We start from the raw sequence: 18,340 nt of genomic DNA on the forward strand, positions 1-18,340 counted from the left end.
ATATTCATCAGGGATATTGGCCTGTAGTTCTCTTTTTTGATTGGGTCTCTGTCTGGTTTAGGAATCAAAGTAATACTGGCTTCATAGAAGGAGTCTGGAAGTTTTCCTTCCCTTTCTATTTCTTGGAATAGCTTGAGAAGGATAGGTATTATCTCTGCTTTAAACGTCTGGTAGAACTCCCCTGGGAAGCCATCTGGTCCTGGACTCTTATTTGTTGGGAGATTTTTGATAACCGATTCAATTTCTTCGCTGGTTATGGGTCTGTTCAAGCTTTCTCTTTCCTCCTGATTGAGTTTTGGAAGAGTGTGGGTGTTCAGGAATGTGTCCATTTCTTCCAGGTTGTCCAATTTGTTGGCATATAATTTTTCGTAGTATTCCCTGGTAATTGTTTGTATCTCTGAGGGATTGGTTGTAATAATTCCATTTTCATTCATGATTTTATCTATTTGGGTCATCTCCCTTTTCTTTTTGAGAAGCCTGGCTAGAGGTTTGTCAATTTGTTAATTTTTTCAAAAAACCAACTCTTGGTTTCGTTGATATGCTCTACAGTTTTTTTAGATTCTATATTGTTTATTTCTGCTCTGATCTTTATTATTTCTCTTCTTCTGCTGGGTTTAGGCTGCCTTTGCTGTTCTGCTTCTATTTCCTTTAGGTGTGCTGTTAGATTTTGTATTTGGGATTTTTCTTGTTTCTGGAGATAGGCCTGGATTGCAATGTATTTTCCTCTCAGGACTGCCTTTGCTGCATCCCAAAGCGTTTGGATTGTTGTACTTTCATTTTCGTTAGTTTCCATATATTTTTTAATTTCTTCTCTAATTTCCTGGTTGACCCACTCATTCTTTAGTAGAGTGTTCTTTAACCTCCATGCTTTTGGAGGTTTTCCAGACTTTTTCCTGTGGTTGATTTCAAGCTTCATAGCATTGTGGTCTGAAAGTATGCTTGGTATGATTTCAATTCTTGTATACTTATGAAGGGCTGTTTTGTGACCCAGGATATGATCTATCTTGGAGAATGTCCCATGTGCACTCGAGAAGAAAATATATTCTGTTGCTTTGGGATGCAGAATTCTAAATATATCTGTCAAGTCCATCTGATGCAATGTGTCATTCAGGGCCCTTGTTTCTTTATTGACCGTGTGTCTAGATGATCTATCCATTTCTGTAAGTGGAGTGTTAAAGTCCCCTGCAATTACCACATTCTTATCAATAAGGTTGCTTATGTTTATGAGTAATTGTTTTATATATTTGGGGGCTCCGGTATTCGGCGCATAGACATTTATAATTGTTAGCTCTCCCTGGTGGATAGACCCTGTAATTATTATATAATGCCCTTCTTCATCTCTTGTTACAGCCTTTAATTGAAAGTCTAGTTTGTCTGATATAAGTATGGCTACTCCAGCTTTCTTTTGGCTTCCAGTAGCATGATAAATAGTTCTCCATCCCCTCACTCTCAATCTAAAGGTGTCCTCAGATCTAAAATGAGTCTCTTGTAGACAGCAAATAGATGGGTCTTGTTTTTTTATCCATTCTGATACCCTATGTCTTTTGGTTGGCGCATTTAATCCATTTACATTCAGTGTTATTATAGAAAGATACGGGTTTAGAGTCATTGTGATGTCTGTATGTTTTATGCTTGTAGTGATGTCTCTGGTACTTTGTCTCACAGGATCCCCCTTAGGATCTCTTGTAGGGCTGGTTTAGTGGTGATAAATTCCTTCAGTTTTTGTTTATTTGGGAAGACCTTTATCTCTCCTTCTAAATGACAGACTTGCTGGATAAAGGATTCTTGGCTGCATATTTTTCCTGTTTAGCACACTGAAAATATCGTGCCAATTCTTTCTGGCCTGCCAAATTTCAAAAGAGAGATCAGTCACGAGTCTTATAGGTCTCCCTTTATATGTGAGGGCACGTTTATCCCTTGCTGCTTTCAGAATTTTCTCTTTATCCTTGTATTTTGCCAGTTTCACTATGATATGTTGTGCAGAAGATCGATTCAAGTTACGTCTGAAGGGAGTTCTCTGTGCCTCTTGGATTTCAGTGCCTTTTTCCTTCCCCAGTTCAGGGACGTTCTCAGCTATTATTTCTTCAAGTACCCCTTCAGCACCTTTCCCTCTCTCTTCCTCCTCTGGGATACCAATTATGCGTATATTATTGCTTTTTAGTGTATCACTTAGTTCTCTAATTTTCCCCTCATACTCCTGGATTTTTTTATCTCTCTTTCTCTCAGCTTCCTCTTTTTCCATAACTTTATCTTCTAGTTCACCTATTCTCTCCTCTGCCTCTTCAATCCGAGCTGTCGTCGTTTCCATTTTGTTTTGCATTTCGTTTAAAGCGCTTCTCAGCTCCTCGTGACTGTTCCTTAGTCCCTTGATCTCTGTAGCAAGAGATTCTCTGCTGTCCTCTATACTGTTTCCAAGCCCAGCGATTAATTTTATGACTATTATTCTAAATTCACTTTCTGTTATATTATTTAAATCCTTTTTGATCAGTTCATTAGCTGTTGTTATTTCCTGGAGATTCTTCTGAGGGGAATTTTTCCGTTTGGTCATTTTGGATAGTCCCTGGAGTGGTGAGGACCTGCAGGGCACTTCCCCTGTGCTGTGGTATATAACTGGAGTTGGTGGGCAGGGCCGCAGTGCGACCTGATGTCTGCCCCCAGCCCACCGCTGGGGCCACAGCCAGACTGGTGTGTGCCTTCTCTTCCTCTCTCCTAGGGGCGGGATTCACTGTGGGGTGGCGTGGCCCATCTGGGCTACTTGCACACTGCCAGGCTTGTGGTGCTGGGGATCTGGGGTATTTGCTGGGGTGGGTAGGCAAGGTGCACGGGGGCAGGATGGGCAGGCTTAGCTCACGTCTCCTTAGGTGATCCACTTCAGGAGGAGCCCTGTGGCAGCGGGAGGGAGTCCAATCCGCTGCCGGAGGTTTGGCTCCGCAGAAGCACAGAGTTGGGTGTTTGCGCGCGAGCAAGTTCCCTGGCAGGAACTGGTTCCCTTTGGGATTTTGGCTGGGGGATGGGCGGGGGAGATGGCGCTGGTGAGCGCCTTTGTTCCCCACCAAACTGAGCTCTGTCATCCAGGGGCTCAGCAGCTCTTCCTCCCTTTGTCCTCCAGCCTTCCCGCTTTCTGAGCAGAGCTGTTAACTTATGACCTCCCAGACGCTAAGTCGCGCTTGCTGTCGGAACACAGTCCGTCAGGCCCCTCCGCTTTTGCCAGCCAGACTCGGGGGCTCTGCTTGGCCGGCAGGCTGCCCCTCCGCCCCGGTTCCCTCCCGCCAGTCCGTGGAGCGCGCACCGCCTCGCCGCCCTTCCTACCTTCTTCCGTGGGCCTCTCGACTGCGCTTGGCTCCAGAGACTCCGTTCTGCTAATCCTCTGGCGGTTTTCTGGGTTATTTAGGCAGGTGTAGGTGGAATCTAAGTGATCAGCAGGATGCGCGGTGAGTCCAGCGTCCTCTTATGCCGCCATCTTCTGCATCTCTCCTCATTAATTTCATTCTTAAACATTTCATAATTTCCATTTTTTATTTTAAGGTATAAACTATTTAGAATCTTTGTTATTAAAAGAGTCTCACTGCTTACATAAATGAAACTTTCTATTCTATCCCCTTATAATATTAATTATATCAGTACATTTTGTTGTATTGAATGTGAGTTTTGGCATAGGTTTGTAGCCCCATAATAACTTTTTACTACATTGAACTAACATATCTGGTGTATTTATTCCAATTATTGTATTTTTAATTTACTGTGGTATTTTGTTATAGAAAAATCACCCATAAGTAGTATATGGTTAGATCTCATTTCACATCTTACAGAAATTATAAATCCAATTTAAAGTGTTTAAATGGGGTGCCTGGGTGGCTTAGTCAGTTGAGAGTCCAACTTCACCTCAGGTCATGATCTCACAGTTCATGGGTTTGAGCCCCATGTAGGGCTCTGTGCTGACAGCTCAGAGCCTGGAGCCTGCTTCAGTTTCTGTGTGTGTGTCTCTCTCTCTGCCTCTCTCTCTCTCAAAAATAAGTAAACATTAAAAAAAAAAAAAGGTTTAAAAAAATAAAAAATAAAGTGTTTAAAAAATAACTTCATTTTTAATTTAATTTAATTTTATGGCCATTGGAATTTAACTTTTTATTTGTTTATATTTTTATTCTTACTTTTTCTCAGAAATAATTAATGCTAAGATTCCAATCATATCCCAAAACATTGATGACCTATACTTAAATGTTCATGTAATGAACAGCCAACTTCGATAATATTTTTGGTATTGCTTTCCCCAGTTAAGACCCCAAATTCAGAAGAAAAACAAACTTCAAAAGAGTATTTTATAATCCAAGTATTTCTTGAGTTTTTAAAGATGACTGCTCCCTTGTAATCATGATGACATGGTAGAAATGAGTGAGAAGTGATGGTATAAATAATTGATTATAATTGTTGTGCTCCCTTTGTTTCTGTAGTTTATCACAGTTATTTCAGTGACTCTGCAAGTCTACAATATGGTAATTATCACATCAAAAAGAAATGTTCAATCTTCCTAGAATGATTGCATATAGGTACATATATTTAAAATTAATGTATTTAATTAACGGTATAATACTCATGATCAGTAGAAACATGGTCAGATACAAAGACTGATATCATGTTTTTATTAATTTTATAAAAGTATTACATATATAAAAATACACAAATCATAAATGTATAGCACGATAACCTTCTTTCATGTTGGAGGGGTAACTCATGGTGATAATACTCACCACATGATAACCAGAAGATCTAAACCCAGGTTCAGTATCTATTAGGTTTTGGCTCCTTTTTTTCTCTTTCTTTTTCTTTTTTCTTTCTTTTTCTTTTTAATCTAGAGCCTCTGTGGTCCTCAAGGAGCTTGGCTCTGGAGGCTAGTTACCTTAATAACTTACTTATACTTCTTTTTCTCCCAGGAGGACCATCTCCCAGAAGGTGAAGGAAACCTCAATGCTGCAATTATTTGAAAAAGCCCCACTGTTAGCCCAAAACCAAAGCCAGTATGGATAACCACGGTTGATATTCTAGTAGATTATCAGGGATTCCAGATGGTTCAGGACCTCTATTTACATATCCAGGACAATCTACTTCACTTCTTTAAAAGCACTCAACATCCAAGAATGCAAGACAGAATATCCTGAGGATCCATTCCTCAGGTTCACTTTGTATAACTATAGACTCTAATTCCTGGATTTGTTTCAGTCTTAGCAAAGCATCATTTGGAAAATTCACCTTGTGTCTTCTACAAAGGACTGTAGCATTTTTCAAGAAATCAACTACTAAAGGAAAGGACAGTTATTTAAACAGAGAAATTAGGGAAATTACTCCAAGTTCTCTATGGGAAGAGCTAAAACTGAGATAATAAACATGCATTTGGAAAATTTGGGGGAAAGGGATTCGTTTTATCTTGACACAGTGATTATACAACACTTAGAACAAAGTCATTAATTAACTTTATGTTTACCTTTTTTAGAATTAAAATAACAAGAGGACAACATCAGGATTCTGTTTCTTCATTTTCAGAATTTAAAAAATTACCAAACAATACAAGGTAAGAGCACATCTTAAAACATGCAAACTCTGACGATTAAGTCATAAACTTAGCACTCTTTAATTGACTACTCTGGGAAAAATTCTCCATTTTCAGTTCTTCAGGTGAAAACTTATTAACATGAGAACAAATTTGATAGGAGTAAATTTGGAAAATTCAAATGAACAGTGTCCCTGTCCCTAGGCAAGATTACAGGAAAATAAGTAAAATATATTATTTTTCAAAAAATATTCATGGCTACATCAGGCTCTCTTTTCATGGCTTAAGTATCTCATGCCTCCATAGGTCCTAAGTATGATCTATTTATAATTGCTCTTTTTTAATACTGATGCTGGCAGGTGGTCAGAGGACCTGGAGTTGAGAGGAGTCTCATAGACCAGCTAAGAGGGTTTTTGGCTTCACACAGGGTGGAAATCAAACATGAGCCAACAGGATATGAAAGCAGAGTTTACAGAAGATATATATATATAGAGAGAGAGAGAGAGAGAGAGACAGAGACAGAGACAGAGACACAGAGACACAGAGAGACACAGAGAGACAGAGAGAGAGAGGGAGATGGAAAGAGTGTGTCCAGGAGACTTAAAAAGGAAAAAAGCATGAGTTTTGTCTTTTTTCTGGGTCTGAGGTTTTTATTGAAGATGGTGGTCTGATGTACGTGTCCTCTCAGGCAACGAGGAACTGGTTTGAAGAAAGACGAGGGCCCAGGTGTTATTCCTTGGAACCAGGGGCTCTTGGCTTGGAGATATGTAGCTTGGTGTCCTGGAATATGCATATGATAGATTTATAAGGTCCTTTTCAACTGATCTTTTCTTAGATGTTATTTTTTCTAGAGAATCATTACCTCCATGTCCCTTACTTGATGGGTATAGGCTATTTGCATTACAAAGCATGTAGAAAGAGGGGTGGGGCTGCAGGTCCTAGAAAGAATAGAAGTAGGAAAAAAAAGCAGATTTTTCTCTCTTGGGGTCCCTTAGGTTTCCCTGTCTCAATACAGTTCCAATGCTTATAGAAATACAGCCCCAAAACTAACCTTTTGATTCATCATCGGTTGTAACTGGCTTAAACTTAAGTCAGAATAATTTATAAAGTTAATGAACAATGATTATAGAATAACTTAACAAATCCTAATATTGTAAGAGATTATTTGGAGCTTGGATCAAATCCAGAGTTCATTTGTTTTGCCTTGTGCCTCTCAGCAGGTTTCTGCCATGGGTGACAGGGGAACAGACAATCACTCGGAAGTAACTGACTTCATCCTTGTAGGCTTCAGGGTCCGCTCTGAGCTCCACATTCTCCTCTTCCTGACCTTTCTGCTTGTGTATGCCATGATCCTCCTAGGGAATGTTGGGATGATGACCATTATTATGACTGATCCCCGGCTGAACACACCGATGTATTTCTTCCTAGGCAACCTGTCCTTCATTGATCTCTTCTATTCATCTGTTATTGCACCCAAGGCCATGATCAACTTCTGGTCTGAGAGCAAGTCCATCTCTTTTGCAGGCTGTGTGACCCAGTTCTGTCTTTTTGCCCTCTTCATGGTGGCAGAGGGATTTCTCCTGGCAGCCATGGCTTATGACCGCTTCATTGCCATCTGCAACCCACTCCTCTACTCTGTCCAGATGTCAGCACGTCTCTGCACTCAGTTGGTGGCTGGTTCCTATTTATGCGGCTGCATCAGCTCAGTTCTTCAGACAAGCACGACATTTACTTTGCCATTTTGTGGTTCTCGGGCCATTGACCACTTTTTCTGTGATATTCGCCCACTTCAGAGACTATCTTGTTCTGACCTCTTCATCTATAGAATGATTTCTTTTTCCTTATCCAGCATCATTACCTTGCCTACAATAATTGTCATTATTGTGTCCTATATGTATATTGTATCCACAGTACTAAAGATACGCTCCTCTGAGGGACGTAAGAAAGCGTTCTCCACTTGTAGCTCTCACCTAGGAGTCGTGAGTGTGCTGTACGGTGCTGTGTTTTTTACATATCTCACTCCGGACAGATTTCCTGAGCTGAGTAAAGTGACCTCCTTATGCTATACCTTAGTCACTCCCATGTTGAATCCTTTGATTTACTCTCTGAGAAACAAAGATGTCAAAGAGGCTCTAAAAAAACTTTTAGAGATGAAAAATGCTATTCCTTGATTATTATTTCTCATCCATCGAAGGTATTGTGGCTATTTCTTTCATCTTTCTTGTGACCATTAATGAAAATTAATCTCCTGAACATCATAAAAATATTAACACAGCTTTTTCAAGATGATGTGTGTTCCACATATTACATTTTTTTGCTCAGGGACATTGTTAATCCAAAATGTCCTTGATATCAGAAATATCCTGGACATTAGGGCAGCATTTTTCAAGTTGAACCTTCCCACTGATCTAAAATAACATTTTATTTCCTGAATTGACTTTTATATTTTTATAGCTTGCTGTTAAATGTGATTTTGATATTTTATTACAGTCTATGAACAGTACTTGTTAAACAGTTATCAAACTTTCAGTTTGACAAGTGAAAAAAGTATTATAAAATACTTTCACCAGCATTTTATATGTCATGTATTGAGAAGAAGTATAATAAGGAGAAACAAAAAATAAGTAATCTTCATAATACATATTAACTTGAAATATTGTTTATTGATGTGTAAGAGGCTCTGAGGCCCTCTAGGTGCTGGATCCCAACTAATAAGAAGAAACAAGTGGGACAAAGAGAACTGCAAATATTTCTCAGTAGTCACTTCCTCAATTTGGATCTTCATAATTTTTTTGTGTTAATTATTCTATGAAATACTTTTTAAAAATTATAGCAGGAAGGTAGTCATCAAATACTGTATGATCCAAAATCACTCTTTTATGCTTTAGAATATTTATTTATTTGATTAATTTTCTTGATTACTTATTTGATATGTTCTCATCTTGGGATAAGCTCAGGTATAAATAAGGTCATTCTTTTGGGGGGATGCATATATGTATTTAATTTTATTTTTGAAAATGTAAAGTGTTTACATAGTTAAAAGTCAAAACTGTATACAAATATATTCAGAGAAATCTCACTGCCATCTCTTTCTTCTCCATGGTGTTGCCACCAGCTCCTTATGAGAAACCATTTTCAGTAAGTTTCTGATTTATCCTTCCTGGATAAATGTTGGCATAGTTAAATAAATAAGTACACACGTAAATAAATGGCTTTTCAAAAGTTCTTCTTACCTGGAAAGTAGCATACCATATACAGTCTTTTATACTTTGCTTTTATTCTTTGTTTTTGCTTTTATTTATTTATTTTAAAATTTTAAAGATGTTTTTATTTTTATTTTTTTAATGGTTAATTTAATTTAATTTAATTTTAATCTATGTTAGTTAACATATAGTGTATTAATGATTTCAGGAGTAGAATCCAGTCATTCATCACTTACATATAACATGCAGTGCTCATCCCAACAAGTGTTCTCTTTAATGCCCATGAACCATTTAGCCCATCCCGCCATCCACCTCCCCTCCAGCAACCGTCAGTTTGTTTTCTGTATTTAAGAGTCGCGTATGGTTTTCCTCCCTCTCTTTTTTTATCTTATTTGTCCTTCCCTTCCCCTGTGTTCATCTGTTTTGTTTCTTAAATTATACATGTGAGTGAAGTTATATGATATTCATCTTTCTCTGACTTATTTCACTTAGCATAATACACTGTAGTTCCATCCAGGCTGTTGCAAATGGCAAAATTTCATTTTTTTGATCACCAAGGAATATTCCATTGTATATATACACCACTTCTTCTTTATCCATTTGTCATTTGATGGATATTTCGGCTCTTTCCATAATTTAGCTATTGTTGGTAGTGCTGCTATAAATTTTGGGGGTGCATGTGTCCCTTCAAATCAGCGTTTTTGTATCCTTTGAATAAATACTCAGCAGTGAAATTGTTGGGTCATAGACGAGCTCTATAATTAAGTTTTTGAGGAACCTCCAAACTGTTTCCAGAGTGACTGCGCCGGTCTGCATTCCTACTAACAGTGCAAAGGTGTTCCCCTTTCTCTACATCCTCGTCAACATCTGTTGCTTCCTGAGTTACTAATTATAGCCATCCTGACAGGTGTGAGGTGGTATCTCATTGTGGTTTTGATTTGTATTTCCCTCATGATGAGTGATGTTGAGCATCTTTTCTTGTGTGTGTTGGCCATCTGGATGTTAAATAAAATAATTCTTTAGGGAGCTTACAATTTAGTGTGAGAGTCACAGCTTACACAGGGAATTATAATCCAGAGATGTGTATGCCAATAATACATACAAGTGGTAAGATTGTGGTTGGTAATAAGTGAAAATCTGCAGCACTACCTGGAAGATATATTTAAAAGGAATAAGATTGGAGTCAGGGAAACTGCTGAATCAATTCATCTTATTGATGAAAGCTTAAAGTATGCCCATGTAAATCTAAAAAGGCTGATTTGAAAAGCTGCACATAAAATACACAGTACTGGGGCACCTGTGTGGCTCAGGTGATGAAGCAATTGACTCTTTTTTTTAAAAAATTTTTTTTAACATTTATTTATTTTTGAGACAGAGAGAGACAGCATGAGTGGGGGAGGGTCACAGAGAGAGGGAGACACAGAATCCGAAACAGGCTCCAGGCTCTGCACTGTCAGCACAGAGTCTGACGTGGGGCTCGAACTCAGGGACAGTGAGATCATGACCTGAGCCGAAGTCCGACGCTTAACCGACTGAGCCACCCAGGCGCCCCGTGAAGCAACTGACTCTTGATCTCAGCTCAGGTCACGATCTGTTGGTTTGTGAGATCAAGCCCCGCGTTGTTGCGTTGGGCTCTGTGCTGACGGCACGGAGCCTGCTTGGGATTCTCTCTCTCCCCATCTTCCCCTCTCAAAATAAATACACTTAAAAAAATACACAGAACTGATTAGCTGATTAGTATGAGGAGAGTACACCAAAGGAAGTGTATCTCACATTTTTGAACTTGTATGATGTGCTTGGTGATGGTAAAAAGTCAAGGAGTTCTCAGCAAACTAGGAATAGAGGGGAATTTCCTAAACTTGAAAAAGAACATTAAAAAAAACCCCAAAACTACAATTAAGATTATATTTAATGCTGACAAACTAGAAGCTTTCTTGCTAAGATAGGAATAAGGCAAGGATGTCTCCCCTGATCACAACTTCCAGGATCCTTTTGCAAGTCTTAGGTAATGCAAAAGACAAAAAGGGAAATAAAAGTGGCTGAATTATGTCTTCCCAAACTCTGATTTTGTAGCCCTAACCTCCATTACTGTAATATGTGCCTCTGTTTGGACACAGGGCTTTTAAACAGGTCATTAAAATACGGCTGTTACGGTGGATCCAAATATAATCTGACTGGTGTCTATAAGAGATTAGGACACACAGAGAGACACTAGACGTGCACATGTACTGAGGCATGACCATGTGAAGAGAGAGCGAGAGGCAAACAGCTGCAAGCCAAGGAGAGAGGCCTCAGAGGAAACCAAATCTGCTGGTACCTTATTCTTGGACTTTGAGTCTCCATAACCATGAGAAAATAAATTTGTTATTTAAGCCACCCAATCTATGGCATTTTTGTTTTAGAAGCCCTAGAAAACTATTCCAAAAAGGTATACAGAATGGGAAAAGGAAAAAAAAAAACACTTTTTTTCACATGATTCTATGTAGAAAATCTGAGAGAATTGACACAAACAAACAAACAAACAAACCCTGAAACAGAGATTATACAAAGGTTGTGGGATATGTGGTTAACATACAAAAGTTAATTGCTTTCCATACACTAGCAATGAGCAAGTGGAATTTAAATTAAAAACATAATATCACTTATATTATCATCCTTACCTTGAAATAAAATATGTATGTGTAAATCTCACAAAATATGTACAAGATCTATAGAGGGAAAATTATAAAACTCTAATGGAAGAAATTAAAGACCTAAATAAATGGAGAGACATTATATGTTTGTGGAAAGGAAGACTCAATATTGTCAAGATGTCAGTTTTCCCCAACTCAATCAACACATTCACTGAAACCCCAATCAAAATTTCAGCAAATAGTTTTATGGATACTGACAAACTTTAGAAGTTGAATCTAAAGTGTATATGGAGAGGCAAAAGACCAGAATAACCAACACAATATTGAAGGAGAAGAACAGAATCAGGGACTGACACCACACAACTTCAAGACTGACTATATAGCTACAATAATCAAAACAGTGTGGTACTGGTGAAAGAATAAAAAGATAGATCAATGGAATAGAATAGAGAGACTAGAAATAGAATGACATCAAGAACCAACTGATCTTTGACAGAGGAACAAAGATAATAAATGGAGGGAGAAAAAACAGGCTATTTAACAAAGAATACTGGAATACCTAGACATTCACATACAAAAATGTGAACCTAGATATAAATCTAACAGTATTCACAAAAATTACTCAAATGAACTGTCGACCTAAATGTAAAACACAAAACTGTAACTTTTCCTAGAAGATAATATGAGAGAAATGTAGATGACCTTGGGTATGGTGATGCCTTTTTAGATACGATACCAGAGTCATGGTCCATGAACAATATAACTGATAAATGGGACTCCATTAAAATTAAATACTTCTGCTCTGCAAAAGTCATTGCCAAAAAATGAGAAGAAATGAGACAGGCTGGGGGAAAATATTTTCAAAAGACATATCTGATAAAGGATATCCAAAGTATGCAAAGAACTCTTAGTACCGAACTGTAAAAAAACAATCTGATTGGTCCAATGTCTTGAACTGACAGATCACAAACAAAGATATACAGATGTTCAAATAAACATATGAAAAGATGTTCCACATCATATGTCATAGAGAATGCAAATAAAAACGAGATGCGCTATAATCCTATCAAAATCACCCAAATCCAGAAACCTGACAACATCAAATAGTAGTGAGCATGTGGAGCAAAAGGAACTCTTTACATTTTCAGTAGAAATGCAAATAGTACAAGTACTTTGGAAGACAATTTGGTAGTTTTTTATAGAACTAAATATACTCTCACTGATCTGCAATACAGAAATTGCCCCTTGCTGTTTACCCAGTGGAGTTGAAAATTTATGTCCGCACAAGAACCTATAGCAGTTTTATTCACAATTGCTCAAATTTGAAAGCCACCAAGATTTCCTTCAGTAAGTGAATGGATAAACCGTGGTACATCCAGAGAATAGAACATTATTCAACACTAAAAAGAAATGAGCTACCAGTGTGAAAAGAGAAGGAGGAAGTTTAATTGCATAGTACTAAGTGAAAGAAGCCAGTGTGAAAAGTCTCCCTATTATATGGTTCCAACTCTACGACATTCTGGAAAAGACAAAACTTATGGTGACAGAAAAAAAGATTGGCAGTTGCCAGGAGTTGTGGGATGAAGAGATAGAGCACAGAACATTTTTAGGGCAGTGAAAATACCCTACATGATACCATAATTATAGATACAGGTCATTATATATATAATACCATGTATATATACATAGATGTACATATATGTACAGAATATACAATACCAAGAATGTACCCTGAAGTAGACTATGAATTTGGGATGATAAAATATGTTAATACAGGTTGATCAATTGTAATAAATTATGCCAGCCTGGTGAGGGATGTTAATTAAGGGCTTTTAAGCTCTGGAAGGACATGGAAGAATCATAAATACATATTACTATGTGAAAGAAGCCAATCTCGAAAGGGTACATACTGCGTGATTCCCACTATATAACATTTCAGTTGTTGTATTTTTAAACTGCAGAATACATTTTTGAAATAATTTCTGTATTTTTCTTGTTATTTGCCTATTTATTTATTTATTTATTTATTTATTGACTGTTTTATTGGCTTTTGTTTGCTCTGAGACATCATTTGTGTCACTTGTCAGAGGCACAACCTTAGGCTTGTGAGTACTCTTGGATGACAGTGGTTTTATTGAGGCTAGTTTCTGCTGTATCCTCCCCTGAACATTTTATTGGGTGTACCTCTGTAGGTTTCCTAGCTAGCAGGGAAGCTCCATTAATTCTCCTTTTGTTCTATTGTTTTGACAGCATTTTGGGGCAGATATTTCTCTACTGTCTGATCCATTGTTTTTGTCACCTCTGCAAGGATAGCCTTTAAGTCCAGTCTTTGAGGTTTGCCCCCATCCTATGAGGAGGGCCTTCTTCACTGTCTCCTTCCCTGGTTCTCTCTGGTAAACTTCTACTTGGTCTGCATGTAGCTTTTTGTTCTCATGGAGCTACCAGCTTATCACCAAATGTGTATAATGTTTGAGAGTCACTTATGCCTATGCTTGAATTTTCCCACTTTTTTCCAAATAAATTCAGTTCACTTGAGGAGAGCTTTGGGGCCCTCTGTTATGGACTGCCTTTCTTTCTAGGTAAAACCTGTGTTCACCTGTTCTGGAACTGGGACGGGAGCAGTGGCCCAGCTCTCTCAGAGTGACACCCTGGATTTAGAACAGGTTTCTGAGTGAGTTCAGTAGCCCATAGTTTTCCAAACTTGTTTTTCTTGACATAGAACCTCTCTCCTTTGAACTGAGGCAACTAAAATTGGGGAACCCATTATTCTTGCCCTATCATGCATGGGGTAGATCTCCTACCCTATGAATGGGCTTTAGATAGAGGAAGACATCTCCAGACATTGTAGCCACTCTTCCCTTGAATAGAGCTTCTGCAGCATGGAGCTGGAGGGAAAAAGGATTGTTTTCAGCCTGCCACTTTCGAGGTGATATGGTAGCTCTTGACTGGGATGTAAGGGAAGAGTCTCTAAGTTCTTTTCTGCACTTGCCTGTGTGCTTCCTATCATGCTGGGCTGGGAGAGAAGAGGGAGGGAGTAGGTCCTGATTCAAATAATACAAGCAAATGTTCCTATTGGCTTTACTCATAGTATCTAAAAGTTGAAAACACCTCAATTGCCCATGAATTTAAGAGCACATAAGGAAAATTTGGCCATATGTGTACAATGAAAAGCGGAATATGACTGAGCAATAAAAAAAGGAATTACTTAAACAGATGATAACATAGTTAAATTTCAAATTCATTTTACTCAGTTAAATAAGCCTACCAGAAAAGAGTGCATACTGTATGCAGGCTATATATATAAATATGCCACACACACACACACACAAAAAGCAAAAAAAAAAAACAAAACAAAAAACAAAAAACAGATCACTGGTGGTGTGGAAATGGAGTTGGACAGAGGCATGGACTAATAGGGAGTATGATAATCTCTTAGAGGTAATGGAAATTTTCTGTATCTTATTGTGGTGATGGTTTTTTGATGTATAAAACTGTTAAAATTCACAGAATTGTACATTCTGAACAAACAGTTCATTTCACACAATTATTCTTCAGTAAAGTATTTGAGAAAAAAAATCAGCAGAACTTTTTTTTTTTAGATCCACAGACTTCATTTTAGAACAATGACTCATCTTTTTTTTGCACTGAAAAACAGGCATCTACTCAAGGCAATAGAAGATATTTATTGTAATAAAAAAATCAATGCAGAAAGTAGGATAAAACCTATTAAAAATATAATTATTATTAGTGTAGCAGCAGTGGAGGGAGGATTCACCACCATTAACACTATCATTTAAATTAAGAAAACTTTACCAGTTATTGATGCTACAGTCAGCTATAATTATATATTTAATGGGAAGTTAGTAGATGCGTTTGAAGAAATTTCTTATGTGCATTATATTTTAGGTAAGGGTATTATTTAGGTACCAACAATGATGTTTTTAAAAAACCCAGTAATTCCTAAATCAAAATATTAGCTATATAGTATTAAAATGGCTTTTTACATGACTTGCACTACAACTTTGATTATTTGATGACCAGCCTTATAAGGTATATATCATATTTAGAGAATTACATATGTGTAAATTTATGTGTATGTATGCATTGATGCATATATTTTTATTAATTTATATTAACATGCTAGTTAAAGCTATTATTATTTTTGCTGCTTATCCCTGCTTTCAGAAATACTCTATACAGCATGTGCACCTTCTTGGAACCTAAAAGTAAAAGGAGAAGAGCAAATTCCAAACAAGAATGAGCACAGAATATACCTGAATATAATTCCTGTAGCAATGCCAGAAAGTACTGGACATCAGGAAAAGAAGAGAAAAAGTCAGCATTGAAAAATTACTGCATGTGTCATCTTACGGTGAGGTCTGTTAGCTTCTCCCTCTGCCTGAGGATTCTTTTCTGAGTCATCTGGATGACGCTGAACACACTGGGGAGTGAAATAACCAGTGATCATTCTCACAAAAGTATCCTGGAGAGAGAGAGAGAGAGAGAGAGAGAGAGAGAGAGATACACAGAGAGACAGAGACAAAAAGACAGACAGAGAGACAGAGACCATGATTATGTTTGATTATGTATACATATGACTGTGTCTGATGGTGGTTGTGGGGGTGCAGCACATGGTGAATATGGAGGAACATTGTTCTCCTAACAGCACGATTGTTAGGGCCTTTTTTCTCAGTTTGATAAAGGATTGCTAATATTCAGTGGATGAAGATTCAAAGAATGAGGAGCCTCTTTCTTTGCAGGCTCGTTCCATTATAGGACCCAGAATGTTGGCAAAATGATTCTGCATTTTACTCGTAGGGGAGGGTTAGTAAAATGTGCCTCTCTCATCCTAAACATCTTTCTGCTTCCTGTCAGGAAAAAGGCAAGACACCATCTTAAATCTTCATCAAGTTTTTCTACCTAGTGAGTCCCCTATTTTCTTCAGTAACCTGTATTAAAAAAAAATGTGGGTGGAAGAGGTGACATTTGTTAAAGTATAAGGAAAGATGCTTAGAGAAATACATGGGTAGAGACATGAACAGATATAGCATATGATGATAAGATACTATTTTGCGTTTAATTGAGACTCTTGTTATTTTGGTTTGTTTTTTTTTTTTTTTTTTTTTTTTTTTTATTTTTGGGACAGAGAGAGACAGAGCATGAACGGGGGAGGGGCAGAGAGAGAGGGAGACACAGAATCGGAAACAGGCTCCAGGCTCTGAGCCATCAGCCCAGAGCCTGACGCGGGGCTCGAACTCACGGACCGCGAGATCGTGACCTGGCTGAAGTCGGACGCTTAACCGACTGCGCCACCCAGGCGCCCCATATTTTGGTTTGTTTTTAATCTTTTCTATTAGTTCTCAGCAAAAAGAAAAATAAAGACTGAAATAACAAAGTTGGGTAATGCAAGCTCTGTCTATGGAAATGAAAACACAGGTACTCTTGCAGACATGGGATGCTTCTCCGCAGAGAGTGAAGTTACTGAGGGACAGAGAATGTTACTGTCTTTCTTCCTCTCTCAGACTTAACATAAATAATAGTAAAGGCATAAAGAAAGAACAAATCTGGTAGCCAATAAATATACAGATTTAACAAATAAGTATGAAATTTATGTCATGTAATCATTCAAGTAACTCAGATGTAGGTATGTACCCCATTTTACAGGAGGAAATTACAAAGCAGAGATACTATGTATCTCTTTCTCAAAGTTATACTATGTATAACTTTCTCTAAGCTACATTGGCAAAAACAGAATTTGAAAACTAAGTTTGACATCTGAGCTTATTTTTTAACTCTCAGGTTCATGATGAACTATATTGCCCTTATATTTCCTTCCTCATTTTATGAGGTAGCATTTCTCCAGCAGAGATGCTCAAACATTAGAAGTCATTGTTCAGTTCTACATCATTCTCATGTTATCAACCAGCAATCAATATTCAGCTTACTTTAGCTGCCATTCTAGAGGTCATCTCTTTCTTCACAGTCCCTAATAAGACTGCTTTTTGTAAAGCCATTGCAACCTCTTACATGGATGACCACACAGTTTCTATGACTATTGTCTTCTCCTCCTGAATATTTATTTTCCATAAAGCTACCAGTATGGTTTTTGTGAAATGCCAAGTTGAATACAATACTGTCTTTTTGAAAAATCCCCAGAGCTTACCCCTTGTCTACAGAATAAAGGCTGTCTTCCTAGGCTCGACATATAGGTCTGCATGATTGCCATGAATTTCCTTTTAAGTCTCATCCCTCACTCTTTGTCTTGTGCATTAAAATGACTTATTAAACTTCATGGAGTTCACCATATAGTTATTTATTTCTCTTTGCACAGAAACCTGCTCAATTCTACTTATTTATTTTGCAAAGCACTTAAGATTTCTCTGACCATCAAGAACATTCACCTCTAAAGGCTGCATTTTTAATTTTTTTGTATATTCTATAAATGCGTTTTTCACTGAGTTTCTGTGTGGCAGTTTAGTTATCTGTTCAGCTCTTTTCTCCTCATCTGATTGTGAGCTTAAGTACAGATTATTTACACTTATGGATTTTCATATGGCAAAATGCACATCAAAATTCAATAAATATCATTTGATGAATTTTTTCTAAGGCATATACAACAAAAAATGAATTATCTTTGTTTTTGTTTCATTTTCTTTATGGTTTTCTTGTCAAGGGAAGATTTTCAAGAATAATTTAAGCCACAGAAAACTGTGAAATATGTGTGTCACTCATTGACCTTCTGGACAATTAAGAATGACTCATATGTCACCTTTAGGACTGTGTGCACTGCAGAGTAACTGTTTCTCTCATGCAGCATTCAAAAAGATTTCTGCAATAAATCAGATATTTTGTTCTGTCTTCTTATCATATCAGATTTTGTTACCCTACCAGTTACATACATATTACATAACACTTGTTCCTAAGTCAAAATAAACAATACACCCCAAACATCATCCTTAGAG

The 18,340-nt window shown here is 37.6% G+C and overlaps 1 protein-coding gene across 1 annotated transcript; it reads left to right on the plus strand.

The window, feature by feature from the left end:
* Positions 1 to 6,741: 6,741 nt before the first annotated feature.
* On the plus strand, positions 6,742 to 14,053 carry LOC115518718 (olfactory receptor 9K2-like). The gene is made up of 3 exons (XM_030322270.1): positions 6,742 to 7,698; positions 13,389 to 13,460; positions 13,958 to 14,053. Exons 1-3 carry the CDS (start codon positions 6,772 to 6,774, stop codon positions 14,051 to 14,053), a joined length of 1,095 nt encoding a protein of 364 aa, XP_030178130.1. The 5' UTR covers positions 6,742 to 6,771.
* The last annotated feature ends 4,287 nt before the right edge of the window (positions 14,054 to 18,340 follow it).

The sequence above is a fragment of the Lynx canadensis genome, chromosome B4, assembly GCF_007474595.2.
Source record: "Lynx canadensis isolate LIC74 chromosome B4, mLynCan4.pri.v2, whole genome shotgun sequence".
Taxonomy (NCBI): domain Eukaryota; kingdom Metazoa; phylum Chordata; class Mammalia; order Carnivora; family Felidae; genus Lynx; species Lynx canadensis.